The sequence below is a fragment of the Oncorhynchus mykiss genome, chromosome 2 (genome assembly GCF_057628025.1).
Source record: "Oncorhynchus mykiss isolate SJ-2025 chromosome 2, ASM5762802v1, whole genome shotgun sequence".
NCBI lineage: Eukaryota > Metazoa > Chordata > Actinopteri > Salmoniformes > Salmonidae > Oncorhynchus > Oncorhynchus mykiss.
Window position 1 is genome coordinate 13,976,012 of NC_143023.1, and position 18,088 is coordinate 13,994,099.

Genomic DNA, 18,088 nt, shown 5'->3' on the forward strand with positions numbered 1-18,088 from the left:
CTATAGTTTGGAAGGACATCAGCTCCTACAACAGTAGCAAGTATCGATTTAGATTCAACAAGTAGCTGTTGGTATTGTCTTAGCTAAGGCAATTTAGTTTTTGTGCTGTCTCTCTACCTAGTGGCCTACTAAATTATATTTTTACTTGTATTTTCCTACTGGCACTGACTGATAACTACAGGTAACTGGCAAGATAAAGGAAACCCCGACATATCACGTCTTAATAGGGCATTGGGCACCACGAGCCAGAACAGCTTCAATGCACCTTGGCTTAGATTCTACAAGTGTCTGAAACTCTTGGAGGGATGCAACATCCTTCTTCCACCAGAAATTCCATAATTTGGTGTTTTGTTGATGGTGGTGGAAAACGCTGTCTCAGGCTCCGCTCCAGAATCAACTGGGTTGAGATCTGGTGACTGAGACGGACATGACATGTGGTTTACATCTTTTCATGCTCCTCAAACCATTCAGTAACCAACCGTGCCCTGTGGATGGGGGCATTGTCATCCTATGGAGGCATAGACATGGTAGCCAAAATAATGTCCTGCACAGCATTTTTATACTTGACCCTAAACATGATGGGATGTTAATTGCTTAATTAACTCAGGAACCACACCTGTGTGGAAGCACCTGTTTTCAATATACTTTGTATCCCTCATTTCCTCAAGTGTTTCCTTTATTTTGGCAGTTACCTGTACTTTATTGAGGGAAAATGTACTTGCAACGATTGAAGGAACTGTCTCACCTAGCTACGTTAAGATGAATGCACTAATGTAAGTCGCTCTGCATAAGAGCGTCTGCTAAATGACTAAAATATCAATGTAAAATGATGTGTTGTAATTTTCCGAATGTATTTTGTGAATCTGTTCTGTGTGTGTTGTTTTTCACAAAGCAAGTTCATTAGGTTAAAGATGCACTATGCAGAAATCACTCCGCCATTTCCTGGTTACTAAAATTCCAATTCTAATATCAGTTTATGTGACAAAACAAGCAAGTATAGCGTAGAGAATGATTGTACCATCTAAACTACTGGGAAATATATCTTCCATAACCAATAATGTTGTATTTTCAGCTGTTTGAAGCTGGTGTACAGATGCAAAAAAATTGAGAACAGGAAGCATGTGTGTGTGTGTGTGTGTGTGTGTGTAGGTACACCCCCCTGGACTACACCCTCCTAGGGGAACACAGTGAGGTGACTCAGTACATGTTGGAGCATGGAGCTCTGTCTATAGCGGCCATCCAGGACATCGCTGCTGCTTCCATCCAGGCCCTGTATAAAGGATACACCGTCCGCAAGGCCTTCACCGAGAGGAAACAACTACTGATGAGACACGAACAGCTACGCAAGGACGCAGCCAAGTACCATACACACACACACACACACACACACACACACACATTCTCTTTCTATCTATTTTCTCTCTCTCCTCTCCCTTTCTTTCCATCTCTCCCTGTCTTATTCCCCCAACCCATATAGAAACAGTCACACTCTCTCTATATCCATCTTTCCACCTGTCATCCCTGCACACACATACATCTTCTCCCTGTCTCTTGCTCTCTCTCTCTCTCCTCTCTCTCTCTCTCTCGCTCACACATCCCTCTCTTATAATTCTACACTGTTTATAATAAACGGCCTGTAATGGTCTCTGTGTGCTTGGAACTCCTATTAGGCTTGGATTACTGAAAGGATTCTCCTGTTGTTCTTTGTAACGTCAGGACTAGTTTGTGATGTTGGTCAGGGCTGGTCCAGCGGTAGGGTTTAGATAAGGCTTTGAGATAAGGTCGTAACTAGGGTTAGGGTGTATGTGTGTGAGACGTGTGTAAGGTGTGTCATGATGTCACTCAGGAAACGCGAGGAGGAGCAGCGGAGGCGGGAGGCGGAGCAGCAAATCTCATTGGCCAGAACAGAGAAACAGAGGATGTTATTGGCCCGTGCTGAGCAGGAGCAGCAGTCATTGGCTGAGACTATGAAGGAACTGTCAGTGTATGAGAGAGAGGCAGGGGGCGGGGCTAATACAGCCTCCAAAGCAGAACAGACCAATAGCAAAGAGGAGACACGGAAACATAGAGGTACGGACATACACACACACAGGAGGCTGCTGAGGGGAGGACGACTCATAATAATGGCTGAAATGGAGTTAATGGAATGTTATCAAACATGTGTTTGATGAGTTTGATTCCATTCCATTCATTCTGTTCCAGATATTACTATGAGCCCGTCCTCCCCAATTAAGGTGACGCCAAACTAGTTTTCATTGGGAAGGCAGATAAAGCCTTTTTGATCAAAAGCATTCACTTTTGCATGTGAATCCTACTCATTACTGTTCCGTTTGAGAAGGGGCTCCTGCCTCACTGCTTTTGCTCGTTCTCCTCACGGGTCATAGACCGGTGCCCTGCGGCTCAGCTTAATCAGATCCGCTCAATGAAAAACAGGTGAAATTATGAACGCCATCTTCATTATCTCCTACCATATTTCACAATTTGACTGCAGATATTTACTTAAAAAGTAGCTAGAAATATTCAAATGTATTAAAAAAAGAAGTAGTTTAAACAGTATTGACGGTACTGAAAAACCATCCCGTGGCTTTTTCCAAAACCCTGGACTACGGTATATATACGGTAAACCACCCAAACCTAACACACATATACACACACACATATACACACACACATATTCACCCACTCTCTCAGTCTCTTACTTCCCTCTCTTTCTCAGCACATAGAAGCAGACCCTCCAGGAGAGGGAAGGAGGCACAGCCAGCCAAAGGCCCTGACCCCGTGGTGACCCCTCACCCCTCAGTGACCTCTGACACCATGCCCCCTGCCCAGGGGTATAGGGTCAGGGAGCGTCTCTCTCCTGCAGGCTGTAGCCGACCCCCCAGCCCAAAACACAGACCCCCCACCACACCCAGGACCAAGAGACTCACCTCTGCAAACACACACACTCCTTCCAACACACACACTCCCTCCAACACACACACTCCTTCCAAAACACACACTACCTCCAACACACACACTCCTTCCAAGACACACACTCCATCCAACACACACACTCCTTCCAAAACACACACTCCTTCCCACATACACACTCCATCCAACACAGACACGTCTACTCGCCTCACCATGGATCAAGAAGCCCCCAGCACCAGGGAACGCACCCCTAGAAGCAAGAGAGACACACACACCAACACACACAACCCCAGACACAGAACACGCCCTGCCACAGACCATACCACCTCCTCCAGCAAGAACCACACTAAAGCCTCCACACAGTCACACCGCCCCAGCAGCAAGCCCAGGGAGGGGGACAGAGACCAGGCTGCCTGCACTATCCAACGAGCCTGGAGGAGGTAAGGTTGAAGCCCGACCAGGGATGGTCTGCTTTTCATTCTTCCCATTCCCTCTCCAAGCTGAGCCAGTACTGGGAGTACTGCCATGGAATAGAGCCTGTGGCCCCTTTACCAAAGCAGAGGTGCTCAGGTAGTTTCTCTCTGGCCCAATACCAAGGTTGGCTCTGAGATGGCTTCCCAAACAGCCTGGAGGAAGTGTGTGTATGGTTGAAAGGGGGAGGGGTATACTGTGCTCCACAGTAGCGTTCTCTCTTACCAAGAGAGTGTGGCAGTGCCATGTGGTGCCCACATGTGTCTTCCCTCCACACACACACACACCAACTTACACACAGCGTCTCCCCCTCACGCTCTCTGTGGTCTGGCTGCCTGCCCTCCTACCATCAACACCTCCATGACGGGGGAGAAAGGGGGAGGTGGGGGAGACAGGGGGTATAATCTGGAGCCCTCTCAGTGTTTTAACGAGAGGCTAAAAGTTCAGGCGTGCCATTCTAATAGCTACCAGCAGCCTCTCATTCAGGATCTACTACCCCACATCGGAAAGCCCTCTGTTCCCAGCCGCCAGTAGATGTGTGTGCGTGCGGATGCGTGTACTGATTTAATTGTAGTATACAAGTAATACGCTTTTTCTACTAAGCTCTTAAAGTATGCCATGGCCGGGTTCAGTTCCCCTAGAGGAAGTGTTATGTATTGATGCTGAAGAGTAGCGGATCCAGAATTGAGCCTTGTGGAACCCCTAAGGTTGGACTAATTATTATTTCTCACCCCTCTTAAACCAGCTTTTCCAGGGATGCCTGTAACATTTTTCAGTGAATTGAATAATGTCCAAATGTCATGTGCTGTTTAATATACGAACCGAATAGGTTGGACAAATGAAGGCCTCTATAATGTACCGTGTTCTGGGTGTGTTTGTGTGTAGGTTCCATGTGCGAGGCAGATTGAGGGAGGCTTTTGGTGCTGGGAAAAGAGTGGAGCCACCTGAGGTCGCCTCCCTCCTGATCCAGCTGCTCTGGGATAGGCCGGCTTTCCCTGGTCACACCCCTATTAGGACCAAACCTGAGGCCAGAGTTCCAACCACCAAGACAGTAGCCAAGAGCTCAGTGCTGCAAAGCATCTATGGTAAAGCCTGGCGTTCTGTCCAGAATGTTTGATTCTGTCTTTCATTTGTTTCAACTCTGAACTGTTAACATTTAGAAATAAACCAATTCTTAACAGCGCCTAGTTGCCTACTGTGAATGGGTGCATTACTGCCGAGCTGCAACTTCAAACTCCAACATACCTGTATGGAATTAGTATAGGGAGGTGTATAGTCCACTGAAGATATTAATATCTGTATAGAATTGGCATAGGGAGGTGTATAGTCCACTGAATATATTAATATCTGTATGGAATTAGTATAGGGAGGTGTATAGGGAGGTGTATAGTCCACTGAAGATATTAATATCTGTATAGAATTGATATAGGGAGGTGTATAGTCCACTGAAGATATTAATATCTGTATAGAATTAGTATAGGGAGGTGTATAGTCCACTGAATATATTAATATCTATATAATTAGTTTAGGGAGGTGTATAGTCCACTGAATATATTAATATCTGTATAGAATTAGTATAGGGAGGTGTATAGTCCACTGAAGATATTAATATCTGTATAGAATTAGTATAGGGAGGTGTATAGTCCACTGAATATATTAATATCTGTATAGAATTAGTATAGGGAGGTGTATAGTCCACTGAATATATTAATATCTGTATGGAATTAGTATAGGGAGGTGTATAGTCCACTGAATATATTAATATCTGTATGGAATTAGTATAGGGAGGTGTATAGTCCACTGAATATATTAATATCTGTATGGAATTAGTATAGGGAGGTGTATAGTCAACTGAATATATTAATATCTATATAATTAGTTTAGGGAGGTGTATAGTCCACTGAATATATTAATATCTGTATAGAATTAGTATAGGGAGGTGTATAGTCCACTGAATATATTAATATCTGTATAGAATTAGTATAGGGAGGTGTATAGTCCACTGAAGATATTAATATCTGTATAGAATTAGTATAGGGAGGTGTATAGGGAGGTGTATAGTCCACTGAAGATATTAATATCTGTATAGAATTAGTATAGGGAGGTGTATAGTCCACTGAATATATTAATATCTGTATAGAATTAGTATAGGGAGGTGTATAGTCCACTGAATATATTAATATCTGTATGGAATTAGTATAGGGAGGTGTATAGTCCACTGAATATATTAATATCTGTATGGAATTAGTATAGGGAGGTGTATAGTCCACTGAATATATTAATATCTGTATGGAATTAGTATAGGGAGGTGTATAGTCCACTGAATATATTAATATCTATATAATTAGTTTAGGGAGGTGTATAGTCCACTGAATATATTAATATCTGTATAGAATTAGTATAGGGAGGAGTATAGTCCACTGAATATATTAATATCTGTATAGAATTAGTATAGGGAGGTGTATAGTCCACTGAAGATATTAATATCTGTATAGAATTAGTATAGGGAGGTGTATAGTCCACTGAATATATTAATATCTGTATAGAATTGATATAGGGAGGTGTATAGTCCACTGAATATATTAATATCTGTATAGAATTAGTATAGGGAGGTGTATAGTCCACTGAATATATTAATATCTGTATAGAATTGATATAGGGAGGTGTATAGTCCACTGAATATATTAATATCTGTATGGAATTAGTATAGGGAGGTGTATAGTCCACTGAATATATTAATATCTGTATAGAATTAGTATAGGGAGGTGTATAGTCCACTGAATATATTAATATCTATATAATTAGTTTAGGGAGGTGTATAGTCCACTGAATATATTAATATCTGTATAGAATTAGTATAGGGAGGTGTATAGTCCACTGAAGATATTAATATCTGTATAGAATTAGTATAGGGAGGTGTATAGTCCACTGAATATATTAATATCTGTATAGAATTAGTATAGGGAGGTGTATAGTCCACTGAATATATTAATATCTGTATGGAATTAGTATAGGGAGGTGTATAGTCCACTGAATATATTAATATCTGTATGGAATTAGTATAGGGAGGTGTATAGTCCACTGAATATATTAATATCTGTATGGAATTAGTATAGGGAGGTGTATAGTCCACTGAATATATTAATATCTATATAATTAGTTTAGGGAGGTGTATAGTCCACTGAATATATTAATATCTGTATAGAATTAGTATAGGGAGGTGTATAGTCCACTGAATATATTAATATCTGTATAGAATTAGTATAGGGAGGAGTATAGTCCACTGAATATATTAATATCTGTATAGAATTAGTATAGGGAGGTGTATAGTCCACTGAAGATATTAATATCTGTATAGAATTAGTATAGGGAGGTGTATAGTCCACTGAATATATTAATATCTGTATAGAATTGATATAGGGAGGTGTATAGTCCACTGAATATATTAATATCTGTATAGAATTAGTATAGGGAGGTGTATAGTCCACTGAATATATTAATATCTGTATAGAATTGATATAGGGAGGTGTATAGTCCACTGAATATATTAATATCTGTATAGAATTAGTATAGGGAGGTGTATAGTCCACTGAATATATTAATATCTGTATAGAATTGATATAGGGAGGTGTATAGTCCACTGAATATATTAATATCTGTATAGAATTAGTATAGGGAGGTGTATAGTCCACTGAAAATATTAATATCGGTATAGAATTAGTATAGGGAGGTGTATAGTCCACTGAATATATTAATATCTGTATAGAATTAGTATAGGGAGGTGTATAGTCCACTGAATATATTAATATCTGTGTAGAATTAGTATAGGGAGGTGTATAGTCCACTGAATATATTAATATCTGTATAGAATTAGTATAGGGAGGTGTATAGTCCACTGAATATATTAATATCTGTATAGAATTAGTATAGGGAGGTGTATAGGGAGGTGTATAGTCCACTGAATATATTAATATCTGTATAGAATTAGTATAGGGAGGTGTATAGTCCACTGAAGATATTAATATCTGTATAGAATTAGTATAGGGAGGTGTATAGTCCACTGAATATATTAATATCTGTATAGAATTAGTATAGGGAGGTGTATAGGGAGGTGTATAGTCCACTGAATATATTAATATCTATATAGAATTAGTATAGGGAGGTGTATAGTCCACTGAAGATATTAATATCTGTATAGAATTAGTATAGGGAGGTGTATAGGGAGGTGTATAGTCCACTGAATATATTAATATCTGTATAGAATTAGTATAGGGAGGTGTATAGGGAGGTGTATAGTCCACTGAATATATTAATATCTGTATAGAATTAGTATAGGGAGGTGTATAGTCCACTGAAGATATTAATATCTGTATAGAATTAGTATAGGGAGGTGTATAGTCCACTGAATATATTAATATCTGTATAGAATTAGTATAGGGAGGTGTATAGTCCACTGAAGATATTAATATCTGTATAGAATTAGTATAGGGAGGTGTATAGTCCACTGAATATATTAATATCTGTATGGAATTAGTATAGGGAGGTGTATAGTCCACTGAATATATTAATATCTGTATAGAATTAGTATAGGGAGGTGTATAGTCCACTGAATATATTAATATCTGTATGGAATTAGTATAGGGAGGTGTATAGTCCACTGAATATATTAATATCTGTATGGAATTAGTATAGGGAGGTGTATAGGGAGGTGTATAGTCCACTGAAGATATTAATATCTGTATGGAATTAGTATAGGGAGGTGTATAGTCCACTGAAGATATTAATATCTGTATAGAATTAGTATAGGGAGGTGTATAGTCCACTGAATATATTAATATCTATATAGAATTAGTATAGGGAGGTGTATAGTCCACTGAAGATATTAATATCTATATAGAATTAGTATAGGGAGGTGTATAGGGAGGTGTATAGTCCACTGAATATATTAAAATCTATATAGAATTAGTATAGGGAGGTGTATAGTCCACTGAATATATTAATATCTATATAGAATTAGTATAGGGAGGTGTATAGTCCACTGAAGATATTAATATCTGTATGGAATTAGTATAGGGAGGTGTATAGTCCACTGAAGATATTAATATCTGTATGGAATTAGTATAGGGAGGTGTATAGTCCACTGAATATATTAATATCTATATAGAATTAGTATAGGGAGGTGTATAGTCCACTGAAGATATTAATATCTGTATGGAATTAGTATAGGGAGGTGTATAGTCCACTGAATATATTAATATCTGTATAGAATTAGTATAGGGAGGTGTATAGTCCACTGAATATATTAATATCTGTATAGAATTAGTATAGGGAGGTGTATAGTCCACTGAATATATTAATATCTGTATAGAATTAGTATAGGGAGGTGTATAGTCCACTGAATATATTAATATCTGTATGGAATTAGTATAGGGAGGTGTATAGGGAGGTGTATAGTCCACTGAATATATTAATATCTGTATAGAATTAGTATAGGGAGGTGTATAGTCCACTGAAGATATTAATATCTGTATAGAATTAGTATAGGGAGGTGTATAGTCCACTGAATATATTAATATCTATATAGAATTAGTATAGGGAGGTGTATAGGGAGGTGTATAGTCCACTGAATATATTAATATCTATATAGAATTAGTATAGGGAGGTGTATAGGGAGGTGTATAGTCCACTGAATATATTAATATCTCTATAGAATTAGTATAGGGAGGTGTATAGTCCACTGAATATATTAATATCTGTATAGAATTAGTATAGGGAGGTGTATAGTCCACTGAATATATTAATATCTGTATAGAATTAGTATAGGGAGGTGTATAGTCCACTGAATATATTAATATCTGTATGGAATTAGTATAGGGAGGTGTATAGTCCACTGAATATATTAATATCTGTATAGAATTAGTATAGGGAGGAGTATAGTCCACTGAATATATTAATATCTATAGAATTAGTATAGGGAGGTGTATAGTCCACTGAAGATATTAATATCTGTATAGAATTAGTATAGGGAGGTGTATAGTCCACTGAATATATTAATATCTGTATAGAATTAGTATAGGGAGGTGTATAGGGAGGTGTATAGTCCACTGAAGATATTAATATCTGTATAGAATTAGTATAGGGAGGTGTATAGTCCACTGAATATATTAATATCTGTATAGAATTAGTATAGGGAGGTGTATAGTCCACTGAATATATTAATATCTGTATGGAATTAGTATAGGGAGGTGTATAGTCCACTGAATATATTAATATCTGTATAGAATTGATATAGGGAGGTGTATAGTCCACTGAATATATTAATATCTGTGTAGAATTAGTATAGGGAGGTGTATAGTCCACTGAATATATTAATATCTGTATAGAATTAGTATAGGGAGGTGTATAGTCCACTGAATATATTAATATCTGTATAGAATTAGTTTAGGGAGGTGTATAGGGAGGTGTATAGTCCACTGAATATATTAATATCTGTATAGAATTAGTTTAGGGAGGTGTATAGTCCACTGAAGATATTAATATCTGTATAGAATTAGTATAGGGAGGTGTATAGGGAGGTGTATAGTCCACTGAATATATTAATATCTGTATAGAATTAGTTTAGGGAGGTGTATAGTCCACTGAATATATTAATATCTGTATAGAATTAGTATAGGGAGGTGTATAGTCCACTGAATATATTAATATCTGTATAGAATTAGTATAGGGAGGTGTATAGTCCACTGAATATATTAATATCTGTATAGAATTAGTATAGGGAGGTGTATAGGGAGGTGTATAGTCCACTGAATATATTAATATCTGTATAGAATTAGTATAGGGAGGTGTATAGTCCACTGAAGATATTAATATCTGTATAGAATTAGTATAGGGAGGTGTATAGTCCACTGAATATATTAATATCTATATAGAATTAGTATAGGGAGGTGTATAGTCCACTGAATATATTAATATCGGTATAGAATTAGTATAGGGAGGTGTATAGTCCACTGAATATATTAATATCTGTATAGAATTAGTATAGGGAGGTGTATAGTCCACTGAATATATTAATATCTGTATGGAATTAGTATAGGGAGGTGTATAGTCCACTGAATATATTAATATCTATATAGAATTAGTATAGGGAGGTGTATAGGGAGGTGTATAGTCCACTGAATATATTAATATCTGTATAGAATTAGTATAGGGAGGTGTATAGTCCACTGAATATATTAATATCTGTATAGAATTAGTATAGGGAGGTGTATAGTCCACTGAAGATATTAATATCTGTATAGAATTAGTATAGGGAGGTGTATAGTCCACTGAATATATTAATATCTGTATAGAATTAGTATAGGGAGGTGTATAGTCCACTGAAGATATTAATATCTGTATAGAATTAGTATAGGGAGGTGTATAGTCCACTGAATATATTAATATCTGTATAGAATTAGTATAGGGAGGTGTATAGTCCACTGAAGATATTAATATCTGTATAGAATTAGTATAGGGAGGTGTATAGTCCACTGAATATATTAATATCTGTATGGAATTAGTATAGGGAGGTGTATAGTCCACTGAATATATTAATATCTATATAGAATTAGTATAGGGAGGTGTATAGGGAGGTGTATAGTCCACTGAATATATTAATATCTATATAGAATTAGTATAGGGAGGTGTATAGTCCACTGAATATATTAATATCTGTATGGAATTAGTATAGGGAGGTGTATAGTCCACTGAATATATTAATATCTGTATAGAATTAGTATAGGGAGGTGTATAGTCCACTGAATATATTAATATCTGTATAGAATTAGTATAGGGAGGTGTATAGTCCACTGAATATATTAATATCTGTATAGAATTAGTATAGGGAGGTGTATAGTCCACTGAATATATTAATATCTATATAGAATTAGTATAGGGAGGTGTATAGTCCACTGAAGATATTAATATCTGTATAGAATTAGTATAGGGAGGTGTATAGTCCACTGAATATATTAATATCTGTATAGAATTAGTATAGGGAGGTGTATAGTCCACTGAAGATATTAATATCTGTATAGAATTAGTATAGGGAGGTGTATAGTCCACTGAATATATTAATATCTGTATGGAATTAGTATAGGGAGGTGTATAGTCCACTGAATATATTAATATCTATATAGAATTAGTATAGGGAGGTGTATAGTCCACTGAATATATTAATATCTGTATAGAATTAGTATAGGGAGGTGTATAGTCCACTGAAGATATTAATATCTGTATAGAATTAGTATAGGGAGGTGTATAGTCCACTGAATATATTAATATCTGTATAGAATTAGTATAGGGAGGTGTATAGTCCACTGAAGATATTAATATCTGTATAGAATTAGTATAGGGAGGTGTATAGTCCACTGAATATATTAATATCTGTATGGAATTAGTATAGGGAGGTGTATAGTCCACTGAAGATATTAATATCTGTATAGAATTAGTATAGGGAGGTGTATAGTCCACTGAATATATTAATATCTATATAGAATTAGTATAGGGAGGTGTATAGTCCACTGAAGATATTAATATCTGTATAGAATTAGTATAGGGAGGTGTATAGTCCACTGAATATATTAATATCTGTATAGAATTGATATAGGGAGGTGTATAGTCCACTGAAGATATTAATATCTGTATGGAATTAGTATAGGGAGGTGTATAGTCCACTGAATATATTAATATCTGTATAGAATTGATATAGGGAGGTGTATAGTCCACTGAATATATTAATATCTATATAGAATTAGTATAGGGAGGTGTATAGGGAGGTGTATAGTCCACTGAATATATTAATATCTGTATAGAATTAGTATAGGGAGGTGTATAGTCCACTGAAGATATTAATATCTGTATAGAATTGATATAGGGAGGTGTATAGGGAGGTGTATAGTCCACTGAATATATTAATATCTGTATAGAATTGATATAGGGAGGTGTATAGTCCACTGAATATATTAATATCTGTATAGAATTAGTATAGGGAGGTGTATAGTCCACTGAAGATATTAATATCTGTATAGAATTAGTATAGGGAGGTGTATAGTCCACTGAAGATATTAATATCTGTATAGAATTGATATAGGGAGGTGTATAGGGAGGTGTATAGTCCACTGAATATATTAATATCTATATAGAATTAGTATAGGGAGGTGTATAGTCCACTGAATATATTAATATCTGTATGGAATTAGTATAGGGAGGTGTATAGTCCACTGAATATATTAATATCTGTATAGAATTAGTATAGGGAGGTGTATAGTCCACTGAAGATATTAATATCTATATAGAATTAGTATAGGGAGGTGTATAGTCCACTGAAGATATTAATATCTATATAGAATTAGTATAGGGAGGTGTATAGTCCACTGAATATATTAATATCTGTATAGAATTGATATAGGGAGGTGTATAGTCCACTGAATATATTAATATCTGTATAGAATTAGTATAGGGAGGTGTATAGTCCACTGAATATATTAATATCTGTATAGAATTAGTATAGGGAGGTGTATAGTCCACTGAAGATATTAATATCTATATAGAATTAGTATAGGGAGGTGTATAGTCCACGGAATATATTAATATCTGTATGGAATTAGTATAGGGAGGTGTATAGTCCACTGAATATATTAATATCTGTATAGAATTAGTATAGGGAGGTGTATAGTCCACTGAATATATTAATATCTGTATAGAATTAGTATAGGGAGGTGTATAGTCCACTGAATATATTAATATCTGTATAGAATTAGTATAGGGAGGTGTATAGTCCACTGAATATATTAATATCTGTATAGAATTAGTATAGGGAGGTGTATAGTCCACTGAATATATTAATATCTGTATAGAATTAGTATAGGGAGGTGTATAGTCCACTGAATATATTAATATCTATATAGAATTAGTATAGGGAGGTGTATAGTCCACTGAATATATTAATATCTATATAGAATTAGTATAGGGAGGTGTATAGTCCACTGAATATATTAATATCTGTATGGAATTAGTATAGGGAGGTGTATAGTCCACTGAAGATATTAATATCTGTATAGAATTAGTATAGGGAGGTGTATAGTCCACTGAATATATTAATATCTGTATAGAATTAGTATAGGGAGGTGTATAGTCCACTGAATATATTAATATCTATATAGAATTAGTATAGGGAGGTGTATAGTCCACTGAATATATTAATATCTGTATGGAATTAGTATAGGGAGGTGTATAGGGAGGTGTATAGTCCACTGAAGATATTAATATCTGTATAGAATTAGTATAGGGAGGTGTATAGTCCACTGAAGATATTAATATCTGTATAGAATTAGTATAGGGAGGTGTATAGGGAGGTGTATAGTCCACTGAAGATATTAATATCTGTATAGAATTAGTATAGGGAGGTGTATAGTCCACTGAAGATATTAATATCTGTATAGAATTAGTATAGGGAGGTGTATAGTCCACTGAATATATTAATATCTGTATGGAATTAGTATAGGGAGGTGTATAGTCCACTGAATATATTAATATCTGTATGGAATTAGTATAGGGAGGTGTATAGTCCACTGAATATATTAATATCTGTATAGAATTAGTATAGGGAGGTGTATAGTCCACTGAATATATTAATATCTGTATAGAATTAGTATAGGGAGGTGTATAGGGAGGTGTATAGTCCACTGAATATATTAATATCTGTATAGAATTAGTATAGGGAGGTGTATAGTCCACTGAAGATATTAATATCTGTATAGAATTAGTATAGGGAGGTGTATAGTCCACTGAATATATTAATATCTGTATGGAATTAGTATAGGGAGGTGTATAGTCCACTGAATATATTAATATCTGTATAGAATTAGTATAGGGAGGTGTATAGGGAGGTGTATAGTCCACTGAATATATTAATATCTGTATGGAATTAGTATAGGGAGGTGTATAGGGAGGTGTATAGTCCACTGAAGATATTAATATCTGTATAGAATTAGTATAGGGAGGTGTATAGTCCACTGAAGATATTAATATCTGTATAGAATTGATATAGGGAGGTGTATAGGGAGGTGTATAGTCCACTGAAGATATTAATATCTGTATAGAATTAGTATAGGGAGGTGTATAGTCCACTGAAGATATTAATATCTGTATAGAATTAGTATAGGGAGGTGTATAGTCCACTGAATATATTAATATCTGTATGGAATTAGTATAGGGAGGTGTATAGTCCACTGAATATATTAATATCTGTATGGAATTAGTATAGGGAGGTGTATAGTCCACTGAATATATTAATATCTGTATGGAATTAGTATAGGGAGGTGTATAGTCCACTGAATATATTAATATCTGTATAGAATTAGTATAGGGAGGTGTATAGTCCACTGAATATATTAATATCTGTATGGAATTAGTATAGGGAGGTGTATAGTCCACTGAATATATTAATATCTGTATAGAATTAGTATAGGGAGGTGTATAGTCCACTGAATATATTAATATCTATATAGAATTAGTATAGGGAGGTGTATAGTCCACTGAATATATTAATATCTGTATAGAATTAGTATAGGGAGGTGTATAGTCCACTGAATATATTAATATCTGTATAGAATTAGTATAGGGAGGTGTATAGTCCACTGAATATATTAATATCTGTATGGAATTAGTATAGGGAGGTGTATAGTCCACTGAATATATTAATATCTGTATGGAATTAGTATAGGGAGGTGTATAGTCCACTGAATATATTAATATCTGTATATAATTAGTATAGGGAGGTGTATAGTCCACTGAATATATTAATATCTGTATAGAATTAGTATAGGGAGGTGTATAGGGAGGTGTATAGTCCACTGAATATATTAATATCTGTATGGAATTAGTATAGGGAGGTGTATAGGGAGGTGTATAGTCCACTGAAGATATTAATATCTGTATAGAATTAGTATAGGGAGGTGTATAGTCCACTGAAGATATTAATATCTGTATGGAATTAGTATAGGGAGGTGTATAGGGAGGTGTATAGTCCACTGAAGATATTAATATCTGTATAGAATTAGTATAGGGAGGTGTATAGTCCACTGAAGATATTAATATCTGTATGGAATTAGTATAGGGAGGTGTATAGGGAGGTGTATAGTCCACTGAATATATTAATATCTGTATGGAATTAGTATAGGGAGGTGTATAGTCCACTGAATATATTAATATCTGTATAGAATTGATATAGGGAGGTGTATAGGGAGGTGTATAGTCCACTGAAGATATTAATATCTGTATAGAATTAGTATAGGGAGGTGTATAGTCCACTGAAGATATTAGCAGGCCTCCATCTAAGACATGTACAGTTTCTCAATGAAGGACAATATTTGTTTCCTGAGGTGATGGTATGACGCTGTTTGGTTTGGAATGTGATGTTATGTTCAAACAGAATTAGAGTAGCATCAATGCAGAGAGTTAGCAGTAACTATTTACCTTATCATGTTAAATCAATCACACATAGTTGTATAATCATATAGAGATGTGTGTGCGTTGTGTGTTATCACTTCTGGTATGAGTTTGGCCCGTAGACACACCTGACCTTCAGCACACATGACCAGGTGATGATGGGAGACTGGGCAGAAACCTACTAGTTCCAACACACAGACATACACACACAACATACACACCGATACAGCCAGATAGACTCCCTACCTTTTCTGGCCTGACGTGGTAGCCCGTCCCCTTTCACATATACACACACTGACAGTCCTGTCGGCTGCTGCTGTGAAAAGTTCAGAGCTGTCAGGGGGAATGTCAGATGACTGCGTAGAGCTGTCTGCTGAACACACACACACACACATTCACGGAACCCATTGTCTCTGTCAGACATACAAACCCGTCAACCACATTCACCTGTGTGTGTGTACAGAGGTATCGCAGAACGTAGGTGTTTTTCCTATTTCTTTTGTTCAGTTTCACTCTTCTTTCAGGTTGACATTTCCAAGTCGTTACTTTCCTTTCACCATGCATTGTTTGGTGGTACAGGTGTAGTGTTGACAAAAAACTGTTATCACTTGAAGGCCCCAGCGGGATTTGAACTCGCGACCCCTGGTTTACGAGACCAGTGCTCTAACCACTGAGCTATGGAGCCTTGCTTTTTACAGTTCAACCAGGAGGTGAAAAGTATTTAAATGATACTCCCTTTCGAGAACGAAGATAGCCACACACCCAACCTGACAGGCAGGTTACCAGTCAGGCTCCTAAAACAAAGGACTCTCCCTGATCTCACTTATACAGCTTACCTCAGTTTAGCAGTTACAGTTAGATACATGAATGAAACCTAAATGAGACGGATTGTAAATGCCCTATTTTATTGGTCTTTCCAGAAGGATTGTGTGTGTAGCGATTCACCATTCAAGCTAGCAGCCTTGGCCAATTTGTATATTTCAGACTTACAATGTTGCTATTTTTTTGTCTTGCAGTAGGCTCTCCAGACGTTTCTGTGTATAGTGACTGTATGTGTGTGTGTGTGTGTGTGTGTGTATATGTATGGAGATGATGTGTGTTTATTGTCTTGTAGGAGGTTCTGTGGCCCGAAGGGGGCGCTCTCTCGGGGGTTCTCAGTCTCAGATACTACTGGACCTGTCACTACGCACACACAGCCAGCGTGAGTACTATCTCTCACACACACACACACACACACACACACACTCACACACACACTCCAGGATGGTGGCCTTCTAGGCAGAGTTGGAAAGAAAAATACATATCTCAGACTGGCCAATAAAAAGAAAAGATTAAGATGGGCAAAATAACACAGACACTGGACAGAGGAACTCTGCCTAGAAGGCCAGTATCCTGGTTGCAGGTATGATTTAATGAAGCTGCCAGTTGAGGACATGTGAGGCGTCTGTTTCTCAAACTAAACACTCTAATGTACTTGTCCACTTGCTCAGTTGTGCACCAGGGCCTCCCACTCCTCTTTCTTTTCTGGTTAGGGCCAGTTTGCGCTGTTCTGTAAAGGAAGTAGTACACCGCGTTGTACCAGATCTTCAGTTTGTTGGAAATTTCTCACATGGAATAGTCTTCATTTCTCAGAACAAGAATAGACTGACGAGTTTGTTTCTTTGTTTCTGGCCATTTTGAGCCTGTAATCAAACCCACAAATGCTGATGCTCCAGATACTCAACTAGTCTAAAGAAGGTCAGTTTTATTGCTTCTTTAATCAGAACAACAGTTTTCAACTGTGCTACCATTATTGCAAAAAGGTTTTCTAATGTTCAATTAGCCTTTTAAAACAATAAACTTGGATTAGCTAACACAACGTGCCATTGGAACACAGGAGTTATGGTTGCTGATAATTGGCCTCTGTACGTATGTAGATATTCCATAACATTCCATAATACAACATTAACAATGTCTAGACTGTATTTCTGATAAAATCGATGTTATTTTAATGGACAAAGAAATTGCTTTTCTTTCAAAACAAGGACATTTCTAAGTGACCCCAAACCTTTGAACGGTGGTGTATATACTGTATTTTATACCATCTATTGCATCTTGCCTATGCCGCTCTGTCATTGCTCATCCATATATTTATATGTATATATTCTTATTCCATTCCTTTAGTTAGTTTTGTGTGTATTAGGTAGTTGTTGTGGAATTGTTAGATTACATGTTAGTT

At 36.4% G+C, this 18,088-nt stretch overlaps 1 protein-coding gene and 1 non-coding gene across 13 annotated transcripts in view; one reads left to right on the forward strand and one right to left on the reverse strand.

Moving 5' to 3' along the window:
- LOC110535632 (inversin) overlaps window positions 1–18,088 on the forward strand; it is a 44,044-nt gene that overhangs the window by 24,382 nt on the left and 1,574 nt on the right. For 8 of the 12 annotated variants that reach the window (XM_036961885.2, XM_090189413.1, XM_036961889.2 and 5 more), the window contains 5 exons: window positions 1,150–1,359; window positions 1,847–2,070; window positions 2,717–3,350; window positions 4,267–4,466; window positions 16,985–17,071. In XM_036961885.2, coding sequence (XP_036817780.2) covers window positions 1,150–1,359; window positions 1,847–2,070; window positions 2,717–3,350; window positions 4,267–4,466; window positions 16,985–17,071 — 1,355 coding nt within the window. Of the gene's footprint in view, window positions 1–1,149; window positions 1,360–1,846; window positions 2,071–2,716; window positions 3,351–4,266; window positions 4,467–16,959; window positions 17,072–18,088 lie in introns of all 12 variants that reach the window. The other 4 variants (XM_090189434.1, XM_090189417.1, XM_090189426.1 and 1 more) reach the window with 1 other exon arrangement.
- On the reverse strand, window positions 16,483–16,555 carry trnat-cgu (transfer RNA threonine (anticodon CGU)). Its single transcript has one exon. It is a non-coding gene; the product is annotated as a tRNA-Thr (tRNA).